This window comes from Clupea harengus, chromosome 1 (genome assembly GCF_900700415.2).
Source record: "Clupea harengus chromosome 1, Ch_v2.0.2, whole genome shotgun sequence".
Lineage (NCBI taxonomy): Eukaryota > Metazoa > Chordata > Actinopteri > Clupeiformes > Clupeidae > Clupea > Clupea harengus.
The window spans coordinates 23,489,455-23,503,618 of NC_045152.1; the positions used below are offsets into that span (position 1 = coordinate 23,489,455).

At 47.6% G+C, this 14,164-nt stretch overlaps 1 protein-coding gene across 6 annotated transcripts in view; it reads right to left on the minus strand.

The window, feature by feature from the left end:
- LOC105898778 (myosin-10) overlaps positions 1-14,164 on the minus strand; it is a 65,656-nt gene that overhangs the window by 29,156 nt on the left and 22,336 nt on the right. For all 6 annotated transcript variants that reach the window (XM_031572039.2, XM_031572026.2, XM_031572034.2 and 3 more), the window contains exons 4-6: positions 5,601-5,628; positions 2,715-2,814; positions 2,221-2,253 (exon numbers count right to left, since the gene is read on the minus strand). In XM_031572039.2, the coding sequence (XP_031427899.1) occupies positions 2,221-2,253; positions 2,715-2,814; positions 5,601-5,628 (161 nt within the window). The remainder of the gene's footprint in view (positions 1-2,220; positions 2,254-2,714; positions 2,815-5,600; positions 5,629-14,164) is intronic.

The following is a 14,164-nucleotide window of genomic DNA, read 5'->3' on the forward strand; positions in this document are numbered from 1 at the left end:
GGGGATGTCAAGGACTGTGTTCCAGCCACTCAGAGCAGGGCAAGGGCCCCGGAAGGCCAGAAATAGCCCCGGTGGCCACATAACAGCAGGCCTAGTTAGTGGGGCCTCTGAGGGACGGAGGCGCTCTCTCCAGTTTCACCCACTCAAGAGGGGCAAAATGGCAACCAGAGCAGGGCCCTGCGACAAAATGTGGGCCAGCCCTAGATAGAGCGAACGTGTGAGAGACAGAGAGAGAAAGGGGGAGAGACTGTAGAAGGGCAAACAGAGAGTGAGAAAGAGGGAGGCAGAGCCATGTGCTGGAGAACTGGCCCATTTCTAACATGCAGAAGAAGGCCCTGACCCAGAAGGCTTTCTGGTACACAAGCAAAACCCGGTTGGTTTGGGACACAGCGCAAAAGAGTACATGCCCAGTACATGAGAGTAACACCGCGCCGCACTAAAGCTACTCGACCTCTTTTAAACTGGTCTGAGGGAGGGCTGCCTCTCTTTCTCCGGGTGGCCTGGGAGCCGCGGGCTACTGTTCGTCTAACCCTGTTGCTGTTTTGGCTGCGGACCTCTTCCTCCCTGCACCTTTGTGGTCCTGTTCTTCCTCTGGCTGCTGCTGTTCTTCCTCTTCTCCGCCCAGTACATTCCTCTGCAGCCAGCTCACATAGCCAGCTTTAATTGGACGCAGATAGGGAGCCCTGAAAGAGGGGTGGGGGCGTTGGGGGTACTTGTCTAGGGTTCTCTATCAGGCCCCAGATGCAGAGCGTAACACAACCCCGACCGAGCAACGAGACAGACCTCTAGATGTATTACACACAAACGCACAAACACACACGCTGGGGCCTACACAAGCATCATTCCAATGTGCGCATTCCACCAAGGCTTCTGTGAAACTGTGGAACCCCGAAAATTCATCAGCTTTGAGTTAGAGAGGACAAAATGAAAAAAATCTGTTCCAGTAGAGAGCGCTGACAGGGATCAGACTAAGGAATGCTTTCATGTCAGATCACTGGATGGGGAGAGGAGGTGTTCAGGGGCAGGTTTGCTACGAGGCAGGCGGTGAATTACGCCACGCCAGGAGATCGCTACCCCGGGGGGTGCCTGGAGCATCGATTTCCAGAATGTTCTGAGTTATTATGGAAAAATAATGTGATAAACCCCTGCAGCATGTGTGAGGTCCTAGACGCTTGAAAGCAAACAGCATTCGTGCGACCCTTGCGCAGTAGAATACGCAACTGTATAAACAAGGCAGAGAGACCAAACAAATCTGTGCTTTAGTCATGGGCATTATATGGATAATCACCAAGCACACTCGCCGATTATAACGAAGAGGCCACTGGCAACATGTTGAAGTGTTCAGCTCAGAAAGATGACTGACAACCAGTGTGAAAAACCAGATCAGCATGCTCCTGGCATTTTGGTGTTACAGGATCACCTCTGGTTAAGTATCTCCATAAACAGATTCCCTCTGTTTTGGGAATATTTGCAGTATTGTGCATGATCATGATCTGACATGTGATCTGACATGTTGTTACAGAATGCCACTCATGCATGTTAGTTATGGTGAAAAAGAGAAGATGTTACAGAGAGAGGTAACAAAAAAGCCCCAAAAAAGAGAGAGGGAGAGAGCGAGTACCGAGCAGCTGAAGTGAGGGGTTTAGTGTGAGGAGAAGAAGCAAAGAGGAGATTACAAGTGTAAATGTTGATGCTATCGTAGGAGGATTTTACTGTACTAACGCTACTACTGTCTGTTTGTTTTCTTATCACATCCCTCCATGAGAGAACCCCCTGTGTTGTGATATTTTTGGCACAAATGAAAAAGCTCTTCTACACAAATATGAAATACAAATCAATGCCAAAGGAAACAGCAAAGTTTATCCTCAATCATAAGTGTTGGCTGCGTTACTGAATCTCTGCTGTGCTTCTGTCCTCTGCCTGGGGGATGCCAACACCACACACAGCCAAAGGCAGAGGCTGGCATCAAACAACACGGCAGAAGAGCAATAATAATAATAATAATAATAATAATACAAATTCTTGATGTTGCACCTTTGCAGCCAAAAAGTTTGCACAAAAGTAGCTCATCAAATGGCTAAGAGACTCAACGCAAGATACACAAACAGTATGTCTATGTAGAGGTGAGAGCACATCAGAGAAATAGCACATGCCGACAGAGAGCAGAGAGCAGAGAGCAGAGAGCAGAGAGGACTTGGGAAGAAGCAGAGGATCACTTGCCTGTAACTTCAGTGATGATTTAGGTGATTCGGGCTGTTTGTTACAGATAAACAAATACAAAGTGTTAAGAGCAACCTGACAGTATTTACAGCACAGGCACACACACACACACACACACAAAATGCCATGGTTTTCCCCTCATTAACATTTTTAACACCACACCCACAACTGAGACAGGCACTGGGCTCCACGGATCTAGAGCGGTGACCATCTGAGTTAACATGGCGATGAGAATGCCATGAAAGCAGTGCTATCACGGCTCTTGGCATGGCGTGTGTTAATGCTAAGGGTAGGGTTTCATCCTCAGCCACAGCTGAATAAAACCGGACTGGCAACAAGAAAAACACAGTAATACTGTGTCAATGTGTGAGCCTGTGTATATTTGTGTGAAAATATACTTATGTTGAAATAAATATATTTGTGTCTGTGTATTTGTGTGTATTGTATTGTGTGTGTGTGTGGGGGGGGGGGGGGGCGTGTGGGTATGCACTCACAGGAATGTGGTCTTTTCGTCCTTTGTGCGAGGAGGCAACATGGGCCAGGTACTGGATGACCTTTTTGGTGTTCTCCGTCTTCCCTGCTCCAGACTCGCCCCTTCATAAAAGGACACGCACACAGCAGACAGTAAAAAGATGGGGGGAGAACAGCAGACGAGAGATAAAAGGACAAGGACCCCCCCCCATAAAAAAGAGCACAACAAACAAGACCAGCCCTAGTTTAGCCTTGCTAAAACAAGCACATTTCCTGTGGTGGCTGCCTGCTGTGTTTAACACACTGGTTTGTGTAGCACAGGTCTGTAGTGAATAGCTGAAATATGGGCTCCCTCCCTCACTCACTCACTCATAAAGACACAAGTAAGTGCATGACCACATAACCACCCGTCACACTGGTGGTGAGCAGTTCCCTCAGAACGCCCCTTATGGAGATCTCAACACACGCGCGGGCATACATACACACACACATTCATTATTTCATTGTTATGGGCATGTATGACACAACGTACCTACGACAACAGACAAACAGACAAATATAAACAATCAAAACCTCAACTGGCCTCACGACTGGAATAGAAGAGGGATTAAGTGATATCAGAGAGTGGAGTGCAGAACACGCCGCACTGCGCTCAGTGGGCTCGCTCTGCTCTAGTCTGGGCTGGTCTGGTCTGGTCTGGTCTGGTCTGGTGGTTGGGTCTGGAGCGCTGCCCAGCCTGGTAGGAGCAGAGCGGGTCTTTTTTTGGGCCTTGGGCTCTAATGACAGCCCCAGTGGGGACCAGCCCACAACTCCACCGGCCGTTTCCTCTGGGTCTCCCCTATCCAGCGCATACCGGTGGCTTTACGGCAGGCTGCCATTAGGGTGGCACAGGCAGATGCCTTCACGAGGGCCGCAGCTCACAGCGAGCACCAGCAGAGCGCCAGTGCTCTGGGCCCAGGCAGATTCACAAACAGCCTTTGTCACTCATCTCCCGGTGGAGCAGGAAATGGGATTTGTTTTGTATTCAAGTCGGCCAATTAGTCAACATTCAGTTACTGGTTGAATGAATGAACAAGAGGGAAGTACTTCCTATGAGGCCTTTCTGAGAGAGGCAACAAACACTCAAGGCTCAGCTGTCGTCCAGAGATGGATACTACAGAGGGTGCTTTGCTCCTACATCACACCTTGAGTTGGACCCGTGTCCATTTGATCCCAGCGGTTCAGTCCCTATGACTGATGTGAAATCTTTTTCTGTGCTGAAGGCCCAGTCAAGTTTGGAGAGTTTGAATTTAGTGAAGAATGGGAGTTCTGGAGTCTACAGAGACTTGCCGTTGATTACGTAGCTATATTTTGATCGTACGGTCACCATCTCTCCCAAGAAGAGTGAGAAGGTCTGTGGATGACCTTTTTATTTTCCTTCAGGAAACAGTACTGCTCAGTGTTAATCACAACGGTATTTAGGGAGTTAACCAGTTTAAAATGTGACATAAAGGTTAAAAATATGAAACTGTCCCTGGTCAGTGTTGGCTGGTGAAAAGATAAGTTACATAAAAGTACCAAACTAGGGCATCTCTGAGCCGCTCTGTCTGGATACAGTGATAGCCAGGTGCCAGTAGTTCTCATGTTGATGACAACGCTATTTAGCTATGATACCACCGTCTGGATCAAGACTGTTGAGTGAAACCACACCATCAAGAGAGGGAAAGTGAGGACATTCAAGCTCAAGATATGTGCTCGAGCAAATGAACCAACCAGAGGTTGGCCTGCATTCCAAGAAGCATTACAGCCCGACCACCACCCATTAGAGAGAGAAAACACTGAAAGCCTCGCTCCTCATTTGGTGATGGATGTCGCCTTTGCAGAGAACAGGGCTGCATTTTGTTTGTGGTCCCTATATAGTCTCACGGGCGGCGATGCCAGAGCTCGTGTCTGAAATCTGTTAGCTTTGGGCATCATGTGCTGTGATGATTGGAATGTTGAGCAACATCGTACAGGGCCAGTGTGTGCGTCAACGCTTCAGGTGGGAGATTCCACAGGGCAGAGGTCAGATAAGTGTGTGTGTCAGACCCCCCACAGGCCAGCCGACACGGTTCGACATGGACCTACTGCGGTCGGGAGGCATGAGCGCGGCACTTCGGCCTTCACCGTAAGAATCCGAGCATGGAAAGCAAAACCAGCCAGACTACCACCAGACCAGGCGGCTTCCAGGGATAGGCTGCGGTTATACCCCGACACCTTAATCACACAAGCTGCGGTGGGATGTTTTTCTGTGTTTTTCCTTCTAGGATAGCCTGACACTACACAACCCAGCTCCAAGCAAAAAAACACACACAGGTTCATTTTACAGCTCACAAAGCTGCTGCACTCCTATTCTATGTCCCAGTTAAGGCAGGGGGCTCTAGTCAGAGCAGGGCTGGCCAGCATCCCCACACCCCCAGCCCCTCTCACCACAGGCGGCCTGTAGGAGGGCTGATGGGGAGCACCGGGGGGGGGGGGAATCTCTGAGATCCCTGTTAACTGCTTTAGGGAGATAGATTCTGATCCAGGCACACAAATCTAACAAAAAATGGCATCTGGCACTGTAGAAAGGATGGGAGTGAGACCAGACAATGTACAGGCTTGTTGTTCACAGGGATCCAGACCTTCCATTCAGTTCGATTTTAATAGGTAAGCAGGGGTATAAAATACCATTCTATTTACAAGAACATGGTGTGATTGATTGGCAATTTGCAAGGGTAGTCAGTGAGGGGTAAACTCAATTAAGTATGGATGTTGTTCAACTAACACTGTCAAAGTAACTATTAATCTGAGAAGCAAAAAGCAATATTCTGTGATGTGGAGAAGAGTGAAGTCGTTGTAGTGTTGACAAAGATGGACTGGAGGAAAAAAAATGAGCGGTTGGTACTCACGTGCACAGAATGGATTGGTCCTCTCGATCTATGAGGGAAACAGAGAAGAGAGGATCACTTCACAAACCAGGAATGGGTGTAGATTAAGCATAGAGAAGTCTGTATTAGTTCATGGAAAACCTCACTTATCTAGTAGCAGTTTTTTTTACTTTCTTTGAGCTGTAATATAGCAAAAGATGGATTAAAACCATGTGCAGGATAGATCTCAAGTCTCAAGTAAACACAATCCTGGTTACCTTCAATTATTTAGCAAACAGGTTTGTATACTTTCCCCGACACCATTTCAGAACTGATCTCCATTCAAACTGAATGAGTGATGTCCTCATTATTCACTGTACCACGAGAGCAAGAAGCCCACTCCATGTCCACAGACACAAAAGTGGATACCATGAGGCCATTCCTTGCCCCTCCTTTTAGCAAATACCTAAAAGCCCAAATGACAGTTGAATCACCCCATTGCACCTACAGGAAAGGCTGTGCCCAAGCATACCTTTTTAATGCAACAGTTTAACTATTTCTAAACTGATATTTTATCACTTTGACATTTAATGCTAAAGCTGTAAACGGATGACAAAAACAGGGTTTTGATTTTTGTAAATGTATTTTCAGGTGGCAGCCAGTGTCAGTTTGAATGGTGCTGGCTGCATTGCTGCTATTATATGCCTTTGCCTACGGGGGGACAAAACCTTTCAGAGCGTTGGGGTCAATTAAAGAAAATCAGTCCACACTAAGTCAGTCCAAAGCCTATAATCCCATCATTGGAAAGTTTAGTAAACAGAAAGACTCCAAGGGCTCCGAGTTCAGAATGAAACCTGTTGGATATCACACAGCTAGTGTAAAAGCTAAAGTAAATAAGGTCCTCAGCAGCTTGGAACACTGCATGTTTTATCAGACCCTGTCCTAGTTACATCCAGACGAGCCACTAACTAAACTAGATCTCTGACATAATAAACGTTTTTGTTTTGACCCACATTAAAACAGATAAATAAATGGAGTGAAAAGCTAGAAGTTTGGCATCTCCTTCCTCTCTAGTTAAATCCAGTGCACGCAGTAGGGAAATCAGGTTAAAAGAGTATTAAGCTTACATGTACTTGCAGAGCTGTTTGTGTGTGTATGTGCCCAAGTGCGTGTGTGTGTGTGTGTAAAGGGGAGGCATAGAGAAAGATACAAAATCTAAAAGGTTTGTGTAATTGTGCTCGTAAATGAACTAGAAAGCTGGGCCATCTGGGTGAATCATTAAAAACACACACACACACACACACACACACACACACACACACACACACACACACACATCTTTCTCTCTTTGGCTCTTGACTTCCCTTGGCCTATCTCTTTCCGTCTCTTTTCCTCTCACCCTATGCCAATGACACCTGATCCAATCAATGAGAGGGATATGCAGTCTTGACACAGGGGCCAAGGAACAGGATGGATGAGGAGTCAGAGAGCAATACTGCAGCTGGTGTACCATAACCAGGACGACTGGCTGCTTCTTCTGCGCGCTCTTCAGATCCATTGCTCTGCAGATCTAGAGAGCTGTTGATGGTGGCTGGCAACAACCATTGACGTAACTAGTGCACATTGCACTACTAGTGCATTGTAATAGCTATTAGTTATAGTTATAATAGTATAATAGGTCTTCGGCGGACCGAAGGCAGGATCCATCACTTTCACCTCCCCCAGGAGTAAGTCAAGCTGATAGACAGCTGGCTCATGAACACAAGCACTTCTGTTTAGTCTGTAAATCCCCCATCTCTGTGTTACCTCGAAGCCGAAGTCACCAGCCAACTATACCAAATGATCTGACGTTGTGTTCTATATGAGGTAGACTATATGAGGGGAATTCTAGCTGTAGATTCCTCAGGGCAGGCGAGAGGACGACGGGGCCGAGCAGATGACAGATATGTGAAGAGGTGGCATACTCTCTGCCCAGCACCACAGGCAAGGAATCTCACAAGTGGGACAAAAGTGGGGCCCCCGCACAATGCTGTTTCAACACCACAAAGCTCTCTTTATATGGAGCAGGACTGAGACCTTCTGGAACCTGGGTGGAATGAGATGGTTTCTTGGCTGCTGCTCTAAGTCACTGATAGCAGGAAGGTGGCCAAAGAAAACAACCTGAGCCCTGGCTGTCAGCTCATTTGTATGCGGGTGACCATATCACCAGTCAGAGGTTTAATTTTGGAGACTGGAGGGACAGACAAGTTGACGTCACCTGTGGTTACAGTTACAGATGGGGGTGGTGTGAGGTTGAAGGTCGGAAGTTGGTCACAGCTGCAGCAAGGGGCCAGAACTTTAGCTGAATGTGAATGGGTTAAGTTTGTGGTAGAAAAATAAGTGTAATATGATCAAAAAGAAAAAGTTTGATGGTCACTGCTGGTTTTGTCAAAATTCCCCTCATTTCCATATAGGGATAGGAACATGTTCATGCTCAACAGAATACAACAAGACATGAAGAACATATAAAACAATGATCTAAAGCATTCCTACACAACTCAAGAAGAGGAGGACTCCTCATCTGTTTTGTGTCTGTGAGAGCCTCCCTGAAGTTGAGACCTCTCCAGCTCTTGGCAGGAGATGGCTGGTTCAGCAGACAGCCCTGGTGTTGTCGAGGGGAGTCGGTGAAATGTGTGGTTTGGATCTCCATTGTGGCAGCCGAAGTACAAGGGGTTAGGTGCAGGACGTGGATGAGAGGAGAAGAATTCATTGTGTCACGTTAAAATATGAGCGCCCAGATATTAGTGTCGGAGTCAGAGGGGGCTGCAGTAATCAGTCTTCATCTCCCACAGAGCATGAGCCGCCCGCAGAACCAGCAGCCTGTCAGACTCCCATAAATCTACCCAGGACTCAGAGTTGCCAGAGACCCGGGGGGGGGGTCTGCCTCGACCACAGCGAATCCCCCTGTTCAGGAATAGCACTTTCTCCATTTACATGTGGGTGTGCAAGAGAAACGTGTTATGGCAAGTTGCAGCCATTTAGGCAAGCTTGCAGACATGCGTGGGAAAATACATTATCCCATTGCAACCCTGGAGAAAGGCCAATCAATTATGCTACAGGATCCTCCATCAACTCAACTCAGCAAAGCAAAGAGAGAAAAGAGTTAAGATCATCTCCAATCCAGCAGCTGAACTCAAGGCCTCGCTGTTTTGCATCGCATCCAAAACCTCTCTCTCTCTGTGTGTGTGTGTGAGTGTGTGTGTGTGTGTGTGTGTGTGTGTGTGTGGTTGTGTGTGTAAGTGTGAGTGTGTGTGTGTGTGTGTGTGTGTGTGTGTGTGTGTGTGTGTGTGTGTGTGTGTGTGTGTGTGTGTAAGAGAGAGCGAGAAAGAGCTGGTTTGTGTGCTGCATAAGCATAACCCCCTCTGAGAGGTCAGCTCTGGGGTGTCCTCTAATGGTCCTACCCACCTGTCTCAGGCTTTCTGACTGTTATTCCAGGAGCACCTGTCAATCATTCTTATTACACCCATACATACAAACACACGGACCAACACAGGCATCCGTAAACACAAACAGACCCGTAAGGCACATAGCTATGTTTTATCTGCACAGGAAACCCATATTTGACCAAACAGAGAAAGGGCCTTAAACCGTGGACTGGTGTAATTGAACAGGTCCTGTCAGGATTATCGTTCTGATCAGGAAGTGATCTCACCCCAGAGGTGGCATAAGAGGACAGCAGCTCTCAGCTGCCAACAGCAGACTGCATGATCAGCAGTGAGTACCTCAGACATTAGAGTAAGCAATTTGTGTGTTTTCTCAGAGTGACGCACACGCACACGCACACGCACACGCACACGCACACGCACACACACACCCCACACATTCCCACTGCGTCCTTGTTTGCTGACACCAGAGGAAAAAAAGGAGCTGAGTAACTGATGATGTTCTGCTGAGGAGGCTTGGCTCGCCTTCTCCTAACAACCCAGCAGGGCTGCAGAGGCTCACAGGTCAAACTCACACCATTATTCCTCCACTGTCCTCCTCTCACAAACACTCCCTGAGCCTCAAACTATGTGGACGACCTTGACTCTTCTCTTAAGGGGGTAGAGGTGGAGGGGGCTACGGGGAGCCTGTGCATCCCTCACTGTGGCGGCGGGCCGTACTGAGCCTACAGTGGCCAGCATTGTGCACCAGTGTTGGACTGACTCACTGCTTCAGTCAGAGGTCTGGAATAACAACGCAGCTCTGTGGAGGGGGGGTGGGGGAGAGGGGGCCGTGCTGATTGACCTGTTTTGGTCAGTGGGAGCGTGCAGCACTGGGAGCAGCCGATGACAGCAGAATGACTGGGAGCTGACCGGCGACTTTTCAGAATAGGTGCGGGGTCAGAGCGGCAATCACTCACGGTGACTGACACCTCTTTAGTCAGCGGCGTGACACTCACTTGGAGCGAGTGAAGTCATACGCACAGCATTAAGGGGATAGGTCCCATAACAGGACCTTTCCTCACGACTGCTCTCCACGCCCTCCTCTCTTTTGTCATGATCCTTACTCTCTCATCCCATCACCCCATCACTCTATCCTCCTCTCTTCTCACTGGAATTCCTCAACGGAATTGAAACTGAAAACCGTCTCAGGCAGGAGTTCCATTCATCCCGCTGCTCATCTCCTCACGGCGTGGTATATAAAAGGGTGTAGCCCCTCTCTTCCCTATCTAGAGGGACCGTAGGCAAGCATTTCTCAGGGCAGCTTTGGGCCTCCGAAACCCATCTGGCCATCAGAGGAGCTGAGGCGGAGGCAAGACTACTGAGCATGCTCCGTTCAGCTCAGCTCTGTCCCTCTTGTGATGCAGATCAAAAGAGGTCATTTTCCACGGGTCGGGGAATCCCGCAAGGCCTCTGCGGGTGAGGAGCTGCGTCCGGACTTGGTTTCATTTATCAATATGTCACACCCAGACAAACAGAGAGTATGTGTGTGTGTGTGTGTGTGTGTGTGTGTGTGTGTGTGTGTGTGTGTGTGTGTGTGTGTGTGTGTGTGTGTGTGTGTGAGAGAGAGAGAGAGGGAGGGGTGTCGAAAATGGGTTGGAGTGACTGAAAGGATAAGAGAAATGACATTAAATTGGAAAAGGAAATAATCTGGATCTAATAACTAAGAATACAGCACTTGCTGTGCAATGATTCCTTTTTTATATTATCTAGCAGAAGAAAACTACAAAACAAACATGCTGAGGGGAAAGATTGAGATTGCTCAATAAGAAATGGCATGCTGTTAAAATAGATGAGAGCATGGTTATGGTTATTGTAGTCATGAGTCATGGTTATGGATGCTAACAACACAGATGTCATATATTCCACCCACAGGGAGCTCACTGAGGATGTACCTTTCCTGTACTGAAAGTTGATTTGGATGAAAGCATCCCCTAATATAAACTAATATAAACAGGCTTTCTTAACGTCTAGGCAACACTTATTCAGCGACTCAAGAACGCCGGTGATTCTCCTGGTAGGGGCACAGGGATGGTGAGGGAAGGGTGTCAGAGGAGCCGGAAGAGGTCACCCACACCACTTCCCTCACAATAAAGCTCTGTGTGACACACTGAGCCACTGGCTTCCCGCCAAGCTCCGCTATTGACTTCTAATGCCTGGAATTACCAGGAAGCAATGAAGTGTGAACAATCACTCTAGACTCTAATAATCGCCCACAGATGCTGCCCAGAGTCAAAAGGACAAAGACGGTGCTGAAGTGGGCGGCTGGTTAAGAAAAACAGAGAGACACAAAGAGAGAGAGACTTTGCAGAGCAGAGCCTCTGAAAAGATAGAGAGCACTGAGACCACGAGAGAGAGAGAGAGAGAGAGAGAGAGAGAGAGAGAGAGAGAGAGAGAGAGAACAAGCCAGATCTCCATGGCCAGGGGTTGAGGCCACAGCCACAATGGAACATCCATGCACTCCTCAGTGCTCTGTTCAGCTGATACAGAATTAGGCTTTACCTCATCTAAATTGGTTTCTTACGGTGTTGAATGATCAAATTACAACCTTAAAAGACCTAACCAGGATAGAATAAACAATTAATTCAATTTCATTCAATTAAATTCTTTGAGTCTTTGGTAGAGGGACCCTATAAAATCATCAGGGTCTGTCTCTCGTGATGCACTACGGGACTGAAATAAAAAAATCAAGTAAGGCCAACATCTTGTGTCTGTCCTGTCTGACTCGGTTTGAGGTTGGATGGCAGAAGGGTAACATTATTCAATTTGTCTTACTCTTGTGCCAAGTTAACTCATGCAGGCTAATCACAACCCATGCGGCCTTCTCCCTCTTGGCCCAATCTGATGTCTGGTCCCGTGTCTGGTCTGGGCTCTGACCATCATGGGATGGGGGACATTTGTCCAATACGTGTGTCATGGATTCAACATATAAGGATGTGTGTTTATCTCTTCTCTACTCCCACTGGCCAATGCATGTTTTAAGAATATGTAGTCAAGACATATATGCTGACAAAATACAAAAGACCTGTGAAAAAATAACAACATGGCCAGCTTCATGAGAATCATGAGTCTCTTCAATTTGAGTTTCCATCATCCCTCACTCTCTCTCACCCTGATGAAGATCAAAGATTTCCTCTTCATCTCCATCTCTTTCTCTCTCAGCCACTAGGCTAGACACAGACACATCCATTCACTCCTTGTCCAACTGTGGCAATAAGCCAACATACTACTCATGCTGTCCAACAAAGTACAGAGAAACCTAATCAAAAGGCTTTTCCTGCCCGCAAGCCCTAAATTCAGCCATAATATGAAATTTCCACCTCTGATTGCCTCAGTTTTGCCTCAGTGGGAATCTATTTGGAACATGAAGCAGGAATGTGATGCTATTAAATATGAAAAGGGGTTTTAGGGGGAGAAACCATTTCAACTAAACTCTCTTCAGTGGCAAAGCAGCTTCAAGTCTAGTCATCTAGCCATTTCATATGAGTTTAAAGTGTTTCTGTTTGTTCCATCTAGATAAGGGTACAGGGAAATGTGTGCAACCTCATCTATCGGTGGGACAGAAAGGAACTGTCGATGAAGGTGAAAAGATGAAAGGTAAATAACACCCTGTTAATTTACATGTTTGCCAATACTATGCTCACACACAAACGCACATATTCACACACAAACATACACACAAATAAACATAAGTGCACACACACAGCCATGCAGGCACGCACGCACTCTGTCTCACACACACAACCATGCACACACACTCAGAGACACACCCTTGAGACTGTGTGTGGTAGGAGGCGCACTAGCACTCAAGCGCTGCTGGAGATCTGCGCCGTGCTAATCATTTATCCACCCAGACGGGATTAATCTGCTCATTCCCGGCATTCCAGACCCTGTCTCTGCCAGCACCAAAACCCCGCACCCCTCTGTCCTGTCCTCCCCCTAACGCACCCCTCCGTCCTGTCCTCCCCCCAACGCTCTCATTCCTTCATCTTCTCCACCCTCTTCCAGAAGAGAAAAAAAAATCCGTCTGCTTTTTTTCTTCTATACCCCAAGCACAGTATCTATCACAGTACACACACACACACACACACACACACACACACACACACACACACACACACACACACACACACACACACACACACACACACACACACACACACACACACACACACACACACACACACACACACACACACACACACACACAGACAAACGCACTGAATTTACTGTGCCAACCCTTGTAGGTTTTATGGGTGTGAATTATCAGTCACATCGTTGTGTAGCTAAATCTTTTAACACACAAGCGCATAAGTAGACAAAACTGGAATATTACAGTCAGAAGGCCTTCCCATGTAACTGCATAACAGCAAGGTGCATCAATGCATCAAATTCATGAAACAAGGTCAACACAGACAAAACAAATGCTGATGCACAGTGCCATGGTAACCATTGTCCGAGGTTCAGTAATGGGCATTGTATCTGGGAAGCTATTCCCCACCCCCTAAAAAACACAGCCCACTCTGCAGGGTCAACTGAACAGACTGATGTGGTTTTAGCCAAGGGCTTTGGGACCCTTTACAGTTTAACAGACTGAAGACTTAGTGTGCTTCATAGGAGGGGACCGAGGCTAGTCTTGACAGACAGTTTTACAACAGCCTCCCTCGTCACGCTGCCACTGCTGATTGGTGTGAGTTAATCAGCCTTCCAGTGCCGCTTATCACCTGCGGAAACAACAGCCTAAGTGTGAGGTCCTACAGCCCCACCCCCCCGCCGCCTGGAGTCTGTCAGGTCCTTTCTCCCCGACGGTGGGAAGACTGAAGGTTTCTATCTGTCTGTGTGTGTGTGTGTGTGTGTGTCTGTCTGTGTGTGTGTGTGTGTGTGTGTGTGTGTGTGTGTGTGTGTCTGTGTGTGTGTGTGTGTGTGTGTGGGGGTGGGTGTGTGTAAGTGTGTGTGTATATGTGTGTGTGTGTGTGTGTGTGTGTGTGTGTCTGTGTGGGTATGCATGTTCACGGCCCACAGAAGGTCCTGCACAGTGTCACTGTCACCTTTAACAACGTCCTTTGTCTGAACTGGAGGGCATTAAACACTCTCAGCCTCGCCGTCTGAGTATGCAGTCATTTATCCTGCATCGATTAAGCTGTC